This window comes from Ursus maritimus, unplaced genomic scaffold (assembly GCF_017311325.1).
Source record: "Ursus maritimus isolate PB19 unplaced genomic scaffold, ASM1731132v1 scaffold_18, whole genome shotgun sequence".
Classification (NCBI taxonomy): Eukaryota; Metazoa; Chordata; class Mammalia; order Carnivora; family Ursidae; genus Ursus; species Ursus maritimus.
This window is the reverse complement of record NW_024424230.1, coordinates 2,609,597-2,624,682: the sequence shown is the minus strand read 5'-3', so window position 1 is coordinate 2,624,682 and position 15,086 is coordinate 2,609,597. Positions and strand designations below refer to the sequence as shown.

Here is a 15,086-nt window from a genome sequence, read left to right as displayed (position 1 = left end):
CCAGCACCCAGGACGTTGGCAGGATCTCCAGGTTTGTTCGTTCCTTCCCAACGACTGCTGCCCTCCCTCTCCGGCTCCCCTATCCTCTTCTGATACCACAGGGTAGTTTGACCTGTTTTCAAACTCAATTGAATTCATAGTGTGGACCCTTTTGTTTCTGGCTTCCTTCATTCAGTGTTTGTTTTTATGAGATTATCCCTGCCATTATTTGGCAGAAATAGGTTCATTTACATGGTTTTATATTATTCCATATATAACGTACTGTCAGTTTATCCTTTCTACTGAAGGTACCTGAGTTGTTTCCAGTTGGGGGCTCTTACGTACACGTGCTGCTATGAATTTCTGCATTTCTGGGTCATAACAGACACTGTCAAACACAGTTTTCCAGTGAATGTACTAGCTTCTCCTACCCACGGTGTCGGAGAGTTGCATTTACTCTGTCCTTTTTAGCATTTTAGCCCTTCTGGTATGTGCAGTGTTATTTTGATTTTTAACTTGCAGTTTTGTGCTAATAAAGACCTTATATCTATTAGCCATTTGTTCTCGTTTGTGAAACTATCATTTAAATCTTTTCCGATTTTCCTACTCGGTTGAATCTTTTATTTATTTTTTATTATTTTAGTTAATAGACTACTTTTTTTTTTTTTTAAATAATGATTTTTTATTATATTATGTTAGTCACCATACAGTACATCCCCGGTTTTCGATGTAAGGCTCGATGATTCATTAGTTGTGTATAACACCCAGTGCACCATGCAATATGTGCCCTTCTTACTACCCATCACCGGTCTATCCCATTCCCCCACCTCCCTCCCCTCAGACCTCATTTTTTCTTACCACCTTGTTTGTCTTCTTATAGATTAGCAATTTTTAACCTGTGGTACCCATAACCTTTGGGGTCATAGCTGGCTTTCAGGAGGTCCACAAACCACTTAAAAGTAATTGTAGGATTTTTTTCTGGAAAAAGATCTATAGCTATTAAAGAGTTGGTGACCTAAGAAAGATTAAAAACTACTTCTTTAAATATACTTTGGTTTGTCTTTCTTGAAAGGCATTACCCTGAATTCAACCTGATATTCTAATAATATTATTAGTTATTGTTTATATAGAACCTACCGTGTATAGGCACTGTTTTAAGAGCCTTACAAATACTAAATCATTTAATTCTTATAATAGTCCTATGATATAGATACTATTCTTAGTCCCATTTTCCAGATGAGAGAATTGAGGCACAGAAAGGTCAAGTAATTTTTCCAGGGTTACACAGCTAGTAAATGGTAGAGCTAGAATTTAAACTTAAGCAATTTGGTTCTAGAGGCTGTGCTTTTTTCTAACAATTCCTTTCCATGGGACCTAACCAACACAGACTATAGAACTACTATTTTCCATGGTCTAGATATTTATTTTAGCATGGCCATCTTCATTGCATCATTCAAAAATTTTTTTGACTTAAATGAATGATGATGTTACATTATTCTCAGCTAATTGCATTTTGCTTCTGTCAGTATAATTTATCACTTGTTGGTTAGAACCTAGGATCTGTTATCATAGTAGATGGTTTTCATATTCTTTTTGAATTACTCGTCATACTTTTAGTGTGTATTATATTCATGAAAGATTAAAGGGTAGCACTGTATGCAAAACTTGACCCATTCACAACTTACTTTAGTTTTTAAAATTTTTTGACTATTTTTAGTGAGATAGTGGTCAAGTTTCATTCTTTTGCATGTAGCTGTCCAATTTTCCCAGCACCATTTATTGAAGAGACTGTATTTTTCCCACCGGATGTTTTTTCCTGCTTTATCAAATATTAGTTGCCCAAAGAGCTGAGGGTCCATTTCTGGGCTCTCTATTCTGTTCCATTGGTCTATGTGTCTGTTTTTGTGCCAGTACCATGCTGTCTTTGTGATCACAGCTTTGTAGTACAGCTCGAAATCCGGCATTGTGATGCCCCCAGCTTTGTTTTTCCTTTTCAACAGTTCCTTGGAGAATAGACTACTTTTTATAGCAGTTTTAGACTTACGTTAAATTGGGCAGATAGTACCTAGTTCCTGCATACTCCTTACTCTCCCCCCTCAGGCTGTCCCCTGTTATTAACATCTTGTGTTACTGTGGTACATGTGTAACAATTAGTGAGCCAATTTTGATACATTATTATTTAATAAATTCCATAGTTTACATTAGGGTTCACTGTCTCCATAGTTCTGCTTGCTCTCCTGGCATAGTTGGAATCATACAATATGTAGCCTTTGCAGACTGCCTTCTCTTACTAAGCAATATGCATTTAAGATTTCTTCCTGTGTCTTCAGGGCTTGACAGCTCATTTCTTTTTATTGCTGAATAATATTCCATTGTCTGCATGCACTAGAGTTTATTTACATTGGAAGGATATGTTGGCCGCTTCTGGTGTTTGGTAGTTATAACTTGCTGTAAACATTTGTGTGCAGGTTTTCAGCTCATTTGGGTCAATGTTGAGGACCACTGTGCAGGATGGTACGGTGAGACTGTGTTTAGCTTTGCAGGAAATTGCCAAACTCCTGCAAAGTGGCTGGGCCATTCTGCATTCTCACCCGCAAGGAATGAGAGTTCCTGCTGCTCCACATCCATGTCCACGTTTGCTTGATTTGATTGATTTTTTAAAAATTTTAGTCTTTCTCATAGGTGTGTCCTGGTATCTCATGGTTTGAATTGCAGTTCCCTTATGAGATATAATGTAAAGCATCTGTTTGTATGCTTCCTTGCCGTCTGTCTGTCTTTGGTGAAGAGTTCTGTCTTTTCATTATGGATGTGTAGGAGTTCTTTATATGTGCCGTATAGGAGTTCTTTGTACTTTCCTGTTCACTCTTTTAAGGGTATCTTTTCACGAAAGAAGTTCCTAATCTTAATACTGTCTCATTTATCAGTCCTTTCATGTTTAGTACTTTTGGGACCTGTGTAAGGAATCTTTGACAATTGTAAGATCATGAAGACATTTTCCTATATTTTCATCTAGAAGCTTTATTGTTCTACTTTTCACCTTTAAATTGATAATTCGTCATCTACTGTTAAAGGGCATTTGCATTGTTTTTATTTGCTGGCTGTTGTAAATAATGCTTCTGTGAGCATTTTTAAACATGTGTTTTTGGTACACCTACGTACACATTTCTGTGGGGCTATACCCAGGAGCGGAATTGCTGGGTTACAGGTCTGTTCAGCTTTGGTCAATGCTGCCAAATGGTTTTTGAGAGATTGTAGTGATTTTCATCCTTTCTAGTGGAATATGAGATTTCCAGTTGCTCTGCATCCTCCTCAGTCCTTGTTTTTTTCTCTTTTTACTTTTAGCCTTCCTAGTAGATGTGCAGTTTACTTTTCTAAAACAGTATTTTTTGTTTCATATTTCTCATACCTTGGATTTTCACAGCGACCCCGTAAGTACGCAGGATGGAAATCATCCTCATCTTTGGATGAAGAGTGGAGCCGAGCAGCAGATGATCTGCTTTGCAGAGACCTTAGGAACCACTTGGCAGGACTGACATTCCTAAAGCTCCTGACTCCCAGCCCTGCTTTCATCACCATCTCCCTAATCTGTGACCAGTAACCCATGTTTTAATCTATAGATACCATTTTTTTAAGATCTGTACATTAAACATAGTATCCCTGTGCATACATACTTCATTGGAAATTGGGGCAGAACCTTGGCCTGGGCTCTGCACGGTGGTCTGTGGCACCCTTTAGCTCTATGTGATTGTTGCTGCAGTGCTAACATAAATTGTACGTTTGTGGAGACGAGACACAGAATAATGGCAGCAAATAGATCAACAAGAAATTATTCTATTACATATAGAAAATTAGTTTTTTGCATTGTCTAAGGACGCATTATTCTCAGCAGTACACTCCCGGATTATTCTCAAAAAGGCCCTGTTACTTTTAGGCCTTGGGCCTCCAATTATTTTAGCTAGGTGGGGAGGCTGTACTACTGGAGGTATTATTTTGTTATAATTTTAACACACCATGGTTTTGTTAAATTTGGATAATGTATATGGTGTCTAAATATACATCCACCTGAGTTTAAAGTCTTCTTTAGAAATAAAAATTTACAGGTAATAAAAGCAAATATTTGAAAGAGGATTGATATTCCTTTTAAAAATAAGAGACAGTGTAGTAATAGGCTTGAAAGGGAAACTCCACACAGATACAAATACTGACGAAGTGGGCATATTGAAAGCACACCTGGGTAAAGGTGAACTTTACTGTGGGAACATGAGCGACCTGACCCTGTTAGGGACCATTTGGTGAGTCTCTGACGAGGTATTTATCTTTGACTCTGTGTCACAGATAATATTTCCTATCATTTATCATGAAACCAGTATCAGTGTTTCAGACTCTAATTGTCTCATTGAAACTTCTCATGGTTTTGACAAGCAGGGTACTTTGGCTTGACTCTCAGTTGAATGTATTTTATACTGAAAGAACCTAAACAGAGTTAGGCTTACAATTGATGTAAAATATTGTTGATAAAATCCAGGTTCATGTGCTGTTTTTACAGTAGGCTCAAGGTTGAAATTGGGGTCTCATCTCAGAAATCATGACCTTGAGAGGCATGGAAGCCTGATTAATAAGGAGAGAGCCTTGAATTATGAGTTGAAAATTACTCCCAGTTCTGCCCTAATTGTGTGATTTTGACCAAGTGGCTAAAGTTCTCTGGGGTCTTAGGTTCCTTAGCTATACAACAGGGGGAATGGAGTGTATAACTCACCTTTTCCCCCCAAGTAAATTGTATTTCTTTTTTATCTAACTCCTTTTGAATAGGTAATACATTGTAATGCTTCAGAATTTAAGAAAAATGAAAAGTCCCTTTCCTAGCCCTATTCCCCAGATAGTTACCTTTTTTACAGGTAACCAATGCTATTACTTTTTTCTGTAGTTTTACAGGGGTATTTTATGCACATACGAGCACGTCTGTGGTATATCTGCCCCACCCTCCCTTTTTTTTAAAGGAGTGACGCACCTAGAACATACTGCTTTTTTCACTGACTACATTTTGAGGATTACTTTTTTATATGAGTACATTTCATTTCCAAATGAATAGTTACTAATAATAAATACGTTTGAAAAAATAATGGGCGAAATTCAAAAAGTGCCAGTCTTCCCTGGTAGTACACCTCCCTGGGTGCAGGCACCTTTGAGTTGACAGATGTTTGTTCCTTCTTAGAGGGAAGCAGGTGCTTGTGGCTGGTGCTATGAACTCGAGCACTTTCTTTTCTGACAGAGATTCTACGGAGAAAATAATGTAGATGCATTTCAGCTAGCTCCTGGGAACAGCCAAATGGCTAAGGAATATCTGTACCAGATGAGAATAGTTAGTGGGTACAAAACAAGCTGGACGGATACTAACTTAGGTAATTTTGAGGTGAAGGGCATGAGTCAGGCTACAAGCAGAGATTAGATATGCTGGTCTTGGGTGCTTCGGACGCCTGGGTAGAGACCAAAAAAGTCATTAGCTTTCATCTTATCTCTGACTATTCGGTAAATATTTGCTAGGTGCTCAGGATGTGCCGGGCTTTGTGCAAGGCTTTGGAGATACAGTGACCAAGTAGAAAGGGCTCACGGGCCCAAGCACTGCAGAGTTTTACCTGAAAAAGTCCAGCTGTGCTTAGACCTGAATGCTGACCAGTGTGGGAGGAACAGGAGAAAACAGGAGAAAGGAGAAAAGAAGAAACTAGAAAACAGTAAAAATAACACACACACACACACACACACACACACACACGAAAGTAAAGAGGAGAAAGCATGGTAGCTGAAGTGGGACCCTTCTTGAAGTAGGGGCAACAGCTGTCAGACTTACCGAAGGTCTGTTTGGTGACCTCGGAAAGCATCCTAATGTCAGAATGGAAAAGCAGAGAAAATGCCTCCATGGTTAGAGAGGTGGGCTCTCGGGGACAAGATGTTGGAAGACGGGGACCTGGGTGGCTCAGTCGGGTAAGCATCTGCCTTTGGCTCAGGTCATGATCCCAGGGTCCTGGGATCGAGCCCCACATTGGGCTTCCTGCTTGGCAGGGAGCCTGCTTCTCCCTCTCCCTCTACTGCTCCCCCTGCTTGTGCTCTCTCTCGCTGTGTCAATAAGTAAAACCTTAAAAATTTTTTTAAAAATGCCTCAGCAGGATTTATGGGTAGCTGGGATCTTCAATGCATAGTGCTTAAGGATTTAAGTCAGGAGACGCAAGTTAGAGTTAAATCAGTGGAATGCTATAAATGCAATGGGTTTTGTTGAATCATCGTGTCATAGAGAGGCGTTGTGTGTAAGAGATCAACTTAGCAGGGTGGCTGGCTTAGTCAGTGGAGCGGGCGTCTTGATCTTGGGGTTGTGAGTTTGAGCCCCACATTGGGTGTAGAGATCACTTAAAAATCTTGAGGGAAAAGAAAAGTTCATTTTAGCTCTTTAGATCAGAGATAAGGACAGACCTTTGCCATTAAGATTTAGCTGCTGGGGCTGCTTTGCTGCGCGCGCTTCTGGGAGAAGAGCAGTTCATCAGACCGCTTGTCCAGTCCCCACTGTGGACCGGGCCTGAATGTCGCTGTGGCAGAGATGGTTACGGAGGGGCGGCTAGGGCCTTGGGTGGCAAGGCTGAGCATTAAAGAGATGGCCGTGTTCCTAAATCGTGGGTAGACTCGTCTCAGTAGCCTCAGGAACACTCGCCTATTTTAATCTGCTCAGCTCTGAGACAGGCTTTCTGATTTGGGGGTTGGCTGATAGTTATTGTTTTATACTATTGAGAATCTCTGCGTGAAGAGTTAAATTGATTTTGAAACGAGTCTTCACATTTTTTTCAAGAAAAACAAAGGTGCTCAAACAATTTTTGATCTTTGCAATCAGTTTGTGTTTACATTCGAGAGTGAATTTGAGTTCTTGGTATCAGGAAGGGTGAGCCGTTGAAGAGAATGTGGTCACGCCTCTGTGTGTGTGTAAGGTGACTGTCGGGGAAACCGGCTGGAATCAGCCTAGAGTCTCCCTGCGTTCCCGAAACCTCACAGTGACCCCTCCCCTGCCGCTGGGGGCCGGCCGAATGCTGTCCTGGATGAACTCCTGGATTTGAGCACTGCTGAATGCACGGGGCCCGTGCTTCTGTTGTGTGTGTGGAGGGGGGCTGCAGAAAACACCTGTTCTCATTCGGGAGGCGTCAGGAATTGTGGTGTCACCATCTCACGGAAGTTCCTCTGGCTGCTCCTAGGAAATGCAGCCGTGCTCAGGAGGGCACCAGGAGGCGGCCGTGGATCTGGCCAATCTTACAGGGCTCCCTGGCCCTCAGAAGTCTGGCGGCCTCTGTGGCTGTGGCTTTTACCCTCCCCAACAACGGGCGATGCCTGGACAGGGAGAGTTTGCATGAAGTTTTCACAGGGCTCGTGGATCTCCCAAAGCGTGTCCTAAGGATACATCAACTTCGTAGACCTCTTTTTGGAAAACACATACCCTGGGGACCAGCAATTTGAATGAGCTTGAAGAGGTGATGGGCAAGAGGGGTTTTATTAAGGCCTTGGACGCCACCCCCACAGAAAGCAAAGTGTGGATGAGAGAGCCCACCTCGCCCTGGGAGAAAGGCTTGGACTTCTCAGTGCAGAGAAAAAGCACAGTTACAAAGTTGTTCCCCCAAAGCAAAGTGAAGGTCTGGAGATGCTGTGGATTTTAAAATTATGCACAACGTGTAAACTAAAGCATGTTTTTTTTCCCCTTCAATTACACTTTAATTTGAATTAGCATTGTTTTAAGTTTGTCTTTGAACCAAATTAATACTGTATTATCACTGCGGGAAGGGACTTAGTGAAAATGTGATTTTATTATGTTTTGAGCTTTGTTAAAGAGGGAAATCTTGTTTCTTAAGATAAAAATCTTTTTTGGAAAAGTCTTAATTCATAAGCAAAACAATGTCATTTTTGGTTTTAAATGTATAGTTTCTTATCTCTTAGGGTTTTATCTATTGGTTGCAGTTAATTATATCCTTTCTCATTTTGGGGTGACATTAAGCAGTTTCAACATAGAGGCTGTGGACATTGTTTCATTCTACATCCTGAAATTGCCTTTTAATTTTGCTTTTTAGTGAGGAGCTCTCTCATGACTGTGTTCAGCCATTAGGTGGAAACACTCGCTACTGAATTTTTAAAACACAATTTTCAACAGATATTTTACTTGAACATTCCCAACCTCTAAGCTATTTCTTTCCATAGTATTAACTTTCCCAAAAGGAGTACTATACCAGTTGATGTGGTCCCAGCAATCATTTCATTGGGGCCCAGAGAGCATAAAACATTTTGTTACTAATTTAATTAAAGTGGAAATTTTGAATACATGGCCTTTGGATAGAATGTGGATACAGTGAGGAATAAATAGAATATAAGTTACGTGTATCTTTTCTGTGGTGGCCCATTCTGTTTCTGGGTGAAGTTGTTCTATTGAATTATATTAGTGTTTCTTGAAACTGCAATGTGCTTTCCTCAAGGATCTGCTGTAAGAATTTCTGAAGGGGGCTCCAGCCTTCTCCTTGGCGCTCTTCTCCCACCTCCTCTGTGGCCTCTGCCACCTCCCGCCTGGAGAATCTCTCAGTTGTTGCTTACCGCACATGCCAGTGTAGGGGAGGGGGCCTTGTGGCCGAAGCTGGACTGCAGGCTGTTTTCTCAGAGGAGGGGATTTTAAAGGTCTGTTGAAAATTTGGAATGCCTGTGTTTACCACAAGGACGTTTGAGAAATAGAAGACTGTCCGGAGCTTCCTTGAGTCTTGAAATCAACCCTACTTTACTGTCCAGATACAAAGAATTGTATGTGATGTATTTCTCGTCTTTGTATCATTAATATGTGTTATATATTTGTGCCTAAATTATAAGACTGGGAGTTTATTATTTTACGTAACTGTAGAGGTTTAAGACATCTTTATTTTCCGAGATTCTTGATAAATTTTTGTGATTATTACACTTTTATTTGAAAATACTTTTATGTTTATAGCTGTTGACTTATGTGGGTCTATAGAAGCACATCATGAAGCCTAAGGATTCTTCAAAGCACTGTGGACAAAGGTTTTCCTAAACCCTAACCATATGGGAGAGCAGAAGTTTTTCCTCTCTGACTTAATCTCCCTCTGCAGCAGTTTTCAGAGGTAGATTGAATTAGTGAATTAGTTTTTATGCTTCTACTTGAGTTTTGTTTGCTGAGTGACTTAAGGTGAACAGTGTGGGTTGCTGATGGACTCTCAAAGCGACTTAGGGATGAAATGGGCTGTGATTTCCAGCGACTTTGAACCATATTAAGCGTGAAGGCAAGGCTGAGAGACATCATGGCTTTTGCATGTCTTTGGGTGGATGTCAACTCAGGAGCTTAGTTTCAGATTTTTAAAAAGCCTACCAGCAAGTGCTTATAATCCCGTTGTCCTGTGCCTCAGTCTTCCCAGCATTTCTCAATTCTGACTTAAAATCATGTCCTTTCAAAAAATTGAAGATATCATTAATTTCTTCTAAAATTCTCTCGTAAATCTGACATAATTTGGTTTCTGAACAATAACCAAATAATTTATTTATGTGATGAGAATAACAACTGGTATTTATTGTCTATACTTATGCAATTTTATAGATGGAGTTTTAACATTGAATGCGGAGAACACTAATTATGCCTATCAAGTTCCAAACTTCCATAAGTGTGAAATCTGTCTGCTATCTTTTCCAAAAGAGTCCCAGTTTCAACGCCACATGAGGGATCACGAGCGAAATGACAAGGTATGTATTCTCAAGAGGGATGTCAGAAATGTGAGCGTTGAAACTGGAGGTATGGTGACAATCAGCATGTCAAATACAAATTTTCCTTGTAATTTAGATTTCTAAATTGTGGGGCATTTTATCTTACGTGAGTACGTCCCCCGATGCTTTGTGCTTAGTCGTAGTCGTATCCTAAGCCTTATGTTGGTTAATGAGATCAAGTGAGAGCTTGTCTAGTGAATCTCTGTGTTTAAGTTCTGTGTCCATGGACGAAGAAATCATCTGAAAACAGGACGTTCAGTGGTTCGCTTTCCCTGTGCCGCATGCAGAATTGTTGTATCTTGATGTGTTTTTCTCCAGCAGGGAGTATTATCCTGAAGTGGTCTTGCATTTAAAAATGCTATTCCAGAGATTTTAGATTGCATTTCAGCAGGGAGTAACACTGTCTTAGAGATTTGAATCCTTTTTTGCAGGGCCCCTTGTGGGCTAGGTTAAGAGTATTAGTGTCTTAATGGAATGATCTGCCTGATACATAGAAAGTGGCAGTTAAAACTACCCTTAAAAAACGATCGTTGACTTTCCCTAGGTTGGGTACGCCGGTGAGGCATTTGAGGTCAGGAGAGTGCCAGGGACCTCTTCTCTAGGGAACAGGACACGACTAACTCTGGCTTTGTTTTCAGCGTGAATATGATACAGAATATATGTTCATATATAATATCACTAGTCCTGATATCAACTGGTATTACCCTCCTAATTGAAAATCTGAAAATACTGACTCTTTAGTGTCTGGACATTCAGAGAGAAATACCAGTGGTTATTTTATCTTTCTGCAAATAAGTGGCAGAGTACCTTTCATTTGGGGAAAATTTTAGACTGTGATAAGCAACTCTCTTATAATCTAGTAAACGGTTTTATGACTACTGATTTTACTTGAAGTGATTCTGTTTAGAGCAGTGGAGTTGGTCAGAAAAGAAGAGAAAAATCCACCCCAGCGAGTTGAAGTTTCTCACGTTTATTTTCATAGAGACTATATCCTGATACATTTATATGCAGCATTTTATTAAAGATATTTTCTGCATTCCTTATAATCCTTTGAGAAATTCCGTAAGGAGATCTGCCGTGTCCATTTTGGATTTATTGACTTCAGGTCCAGAAGAGACTTGAGAAGTTCCTTAGATTGTCTGTAGATTATGGTACTTGTGAATATTGCATGGCATTTATTGTGGAAAGATTGTATTTCAGTGGCTTCTTGACTTTTCTCTCCAAATAGCCACATCGATGTGACCAGTGCCCCCAAACATTTAATGTTGAATTCAACCTGACACTTCATAAATGCACCCACAATGGGGAAGATCCTACCTGTCCTGTGTGTAACAAGAAATTCTCCAGAGTGGCTAGTCTCAAAGCGCATATTATGCTACATGAAAAGGAAGAGGTAATTATTTTGGCCTATACTTTGTTCATGGATTTTTAAAGTGCATCTAATCCTTAGGGGGATTTTAGGTATCAACTAGTTTAAAAAGCCTTTTGTATAGATTTCAAGGAGTTAATTATCATTCAGTGTGCCTTGCCTAATTCTCCACTTCAGGGACAAGATGTTTCATTTCTGGCTGTCAGTACCTTAGGGCAGACACTTCAGTGTGTAGTATATTTGGAAGACCCACATGTGCCCAGGTAGGATTCTGCAGTGGTCAGAAGTAGACGCTGTCTCGCTGAAGACGGTAGTATCTCCTCACTTGGCTCCTGGATCCCCTGACTTGTGGGAATGTGGGAGAAGAGAAGAAATTCACGATGCCCCCCTGCAGTTTATACACCAAAGTGAGCGGTTCTGAAAGGGCCACAGCTGTAGTCTCTGGACCGCACTGGGGATGACAGGGCTACACTGCTGATGTGTGAGCGGGGGCTCCCTGTTGCCGGGGTGGGTGGGCCTAATTTGAAGTAAAATGGCTGTTGCTTTAAAAATATTAACCCCCATATCCCTGATTATTATTGTGTCAAATTAGGAAAATGCAAACAGTAGAAAGGAGAATATAATAGTCACCTTTAATTCTACTGTTCAGGGCTGGGTTATAGCAAACTGGTATACTTTCTTCCTGAGACAGAAAAACAAATACAGTTTTTAAATTTTGAGTTCATACTTTCTATATATGTTTGTCTCTTCTTTTTATATATGTCTTTACCTTTTAATATAAACTAATTTATTTTTATCTTTTAAAACTTATTATATAAATAATGTGTGTTTATTTTGGAAAAAAATTAGAAACTAAAGGTTAACAAGAGTAACATTAGAAGAACTAAGAATCACAACATTTGGACAGAAAGCACACATCGTCTTTCAGACTTTTTTTTTTTTTTTTTTTTGCTATACGTGCTTTCCATAATAGTTTATTTATTTAAGAATAGCTTTTTAATTCAAAAATACTTATGCTACTGTTTTGTAACCTGCCCTTTTTCCTTAATATATTTGTAAATCTATCTTTCCCCATTTCACTTACTATGTTATAAATGTTTCCCCATGTCAGCATTTTAAATTACTTTATTATTCTCCTGCATCTGTACATAGCATAATGATATGCAGTCATTTCTTTTGTTATTTAACATTTATTTATACTTTTTAAAATTATACACAGTGCATCTTTATATGTATCTTTAATTATTTCATTAGGATAGATTCCTGCAGTTGGATTTACTGAATTAATGCTACTTTTTCAAGTTCTTTGTAGAATGCCACATTATGTTCTAGAATGTTCTAGAAAGCCCGTGCTGCTTCACACCTTCTCCTGCAGAGTGTAGGTATTCCTTGTCCCACTGATTATTTTTTTGTTTTTGCTTTTGTTTTTTGAAAAGCAGAAAGTGCTTGTGTTAGGTGGTATATTGAAATATTCCGGACTGAGTTCTACATGCGCACAGTGAGAGATCCGAGTAGAGGAGGGTGCAGAGCATGATTCTCTCCTGCTGGGAGCAGCTTCTGTGCCCTTCCCCGGGCATCCGGGGCACATACACATCTGTCTGCAGCCTGTTAATACAGGCCTTTGTCTTCGGTGAGCTGCACCTTGGCTCTTGCGACGCGTCCGCGCCTCGTGCAGCCGTCTCATTCTTTCCAGCAGCACACGGCATTACGTGGTGTACACACGTGTCATAATCCACAGGTTGCCCGGCAGACACGTAGGTGGTTTTCCGCCTTTTGTCTATACAAACAGACCAAGCTACAGTGAGCAATCTATTCATTTACAGATAGAGTCTGGTTCTGTGACTTGCTTAGAAATACTTCCCAAATCTGAAATGATCATTTCTTAAAATCCCACCGCATCTTGTAGCACAGGCCCACATGCGGTGCAGCACACGTCGGAGTGCACACCGATCCCTCTACCGCCAGTCTCTCCTTCCGGGACTCCCGCGTGCCTCCCTGCCGTCCTCCACCGTGGGGACCGGGGCCCTAGCACTGGCACGCTCGCTCAGTCCTTTGCTCTGTTCTGTCATTGTCGCTGGAGTCGTTTTGCAGTAGCCTGGCTCAGCCCACTGTAAGTCAGCCTACTGAATGTCACCTAGGATCTGAAGGACATTCGGGGCTCTTGGGTTCAGCCCGCGTCCTGTTTTAGGCCCACCCCTTTCCTGTGCGGACTGACTGCCCTTGACCTGGGTCCAGTCGGTGTGACCACAAAGACAGCCCAAAGCAGAGTGGGGTTGAGGGCGACGTGGGGGGGGGGGAGTGAGTTTCGATATCTGGATAGTAACTGACTATTACGAGTCAAAGTGGTACGAACACGGAGCATCAGAAGAGCCGAAGCTGCCTGTACTGTCTGCCTGGCCCTCCCAGGGTCCCCGGGGCACTGCCACCTTCTCGTGCTTCATCTTTGCCTTTGCTGTGTTTCTGTGCATGATAAGCAAATGTTCATATGCTTCCTGTTTTCCTTTTCTGGTTTATTATTAATGGGAATGTTAGAATTTTGCCTCATTAAAGATCAGTTGGTACTTTTACTTTGATTGAATTAAAGTTTTAGATTGTTACAGGGGAAAATTGAACATGTTTATAGTATTGAATCTTTATCGTCAGAACATCTCGGTGGCCGTCCACTCTTCCCCGTGTGATAGGTGACAGAAACCGGATTGGATGACAGGCACAGGGAGGGTTAATCAGATTCAACAGCCCATAAAACCCCCTGGACTTAGAAACTCCAGTGGCTATCCTCTAGGGTCCCCTCCCTCCTCGGGAGCTTTGTACTGTCGCTTTACTGTCACTCAATAAACCTCGCTGTGCTGCCCACCGAAACCCCCCCAAAAGACAAAAAAACATCTCGGTAGTGTTTTGTTCATATGGATCCAGTATGTTATTTAAATTCTTAAGTGTTCAGGATTTTTATTGCTGTCATTTAGGGGGTCTTTCTGTTCCGTGTTTGTCATTTGTCTATGGGAAAGGAGTGTGTTTTTGTATGTTAGTTTTGTAGCCTGCCATCCTACCAGGTTCTCTTTGGGGTTTCAGCTCTACAGCCTCGTCTACAAATAGATGTTCTCTTTTCACTAGCGTGGGGGGGGGGGTCTAAAATAAAATCAGCCGTTGATCCTTATAAGTCATCATACTCTGTCGTGATAGCATATCCCCCTGACTTTTTATTTTGAGAAATCTCACACTTGAAAGGTTGGTACAATGAATACTGGAGAACAGTGAATCCTTTACCTGGATTGATGTTATTAAAATTTGCCAGACACCACCCTGCCGCCCCACCCCATCGTCCTGTTACTGCTTCACCTCTAAACACTTTCGTACGTGTCTCGTGAGGACAAAGACGTTTTTCCTCATGATCACAAAACTGTCCTCAGACCCGCGAGTCACTGTTGCTGCCGTCATTCATCTCGGAGGCCCTCACCTGGAGTGAGGGGTGAGGACTTGCTGGAGGTGACTTGTGAGCCGGAGACCCAGCTCTCCCTTTGGCCTGAAGGTGAGGGCGGGAGTGAGTTCAGGGGGAGGTGAGGATGAGGTTCAGGCGGGGACCACCTGGACAGCTCCTCCTGGGCCGCAGCGGACTTCCCGTGCTGAATCCCTAAGCTCTTCCGCTCAGGCCAAAACCTGAGGGTGGTTTTTTGTTTTTATTAAGTGCTTCGATCCCTGCAGCGAGCTAGTACTTGTCTGACTAACTTAGCAGTCCCGGGAAAAGCTACCGCACTGAACTGGGCCCTGCACAGCTTTTAAACCCGGCATTTCCCGTGCCACGCTGACTTTCGCTCAGTCCCTGCTTTCAGCCACCACGGCTCCGAAACCCACCTTCACAAAGGTAGGGATGGAGCTCGTCCTGCGCCCGGGGTGCATCTCCCTTGAGAATGTCAGTGACCCTCGCCTCCTCCGTGTGTGTGTCCTGGAGCCGCGGGGCGCCTGG

The 15,086-nt window shown here is 41.6% G+C and overlaps 1 protein-coding gene across 1 annotated transcript in view; it reads left to right on the top strand.

Annotated features, from left to right (window-relative positions):
* ZNF236 (zinc finger protein 236) overlaps positions 1–15,086 on the top strand; it is a 107,502-nt gene that overhangs the window by 5,354 nt on the left and 87,062 nt on the right. The window contains exons 2-3 of the mRNA XM_040632431.1: positions 9,593–9,735; positions 10,985–11,149. Of these exons, the coding sequence (XP_040488365.1) occupies positions 9,593–9,735; positions 10,985–11,149 (308 nt within the window). The remainder of the gene's footprint in view (positions 1–9,592; positions 9,736–10,984; positions 11,150–15,086) is intronic.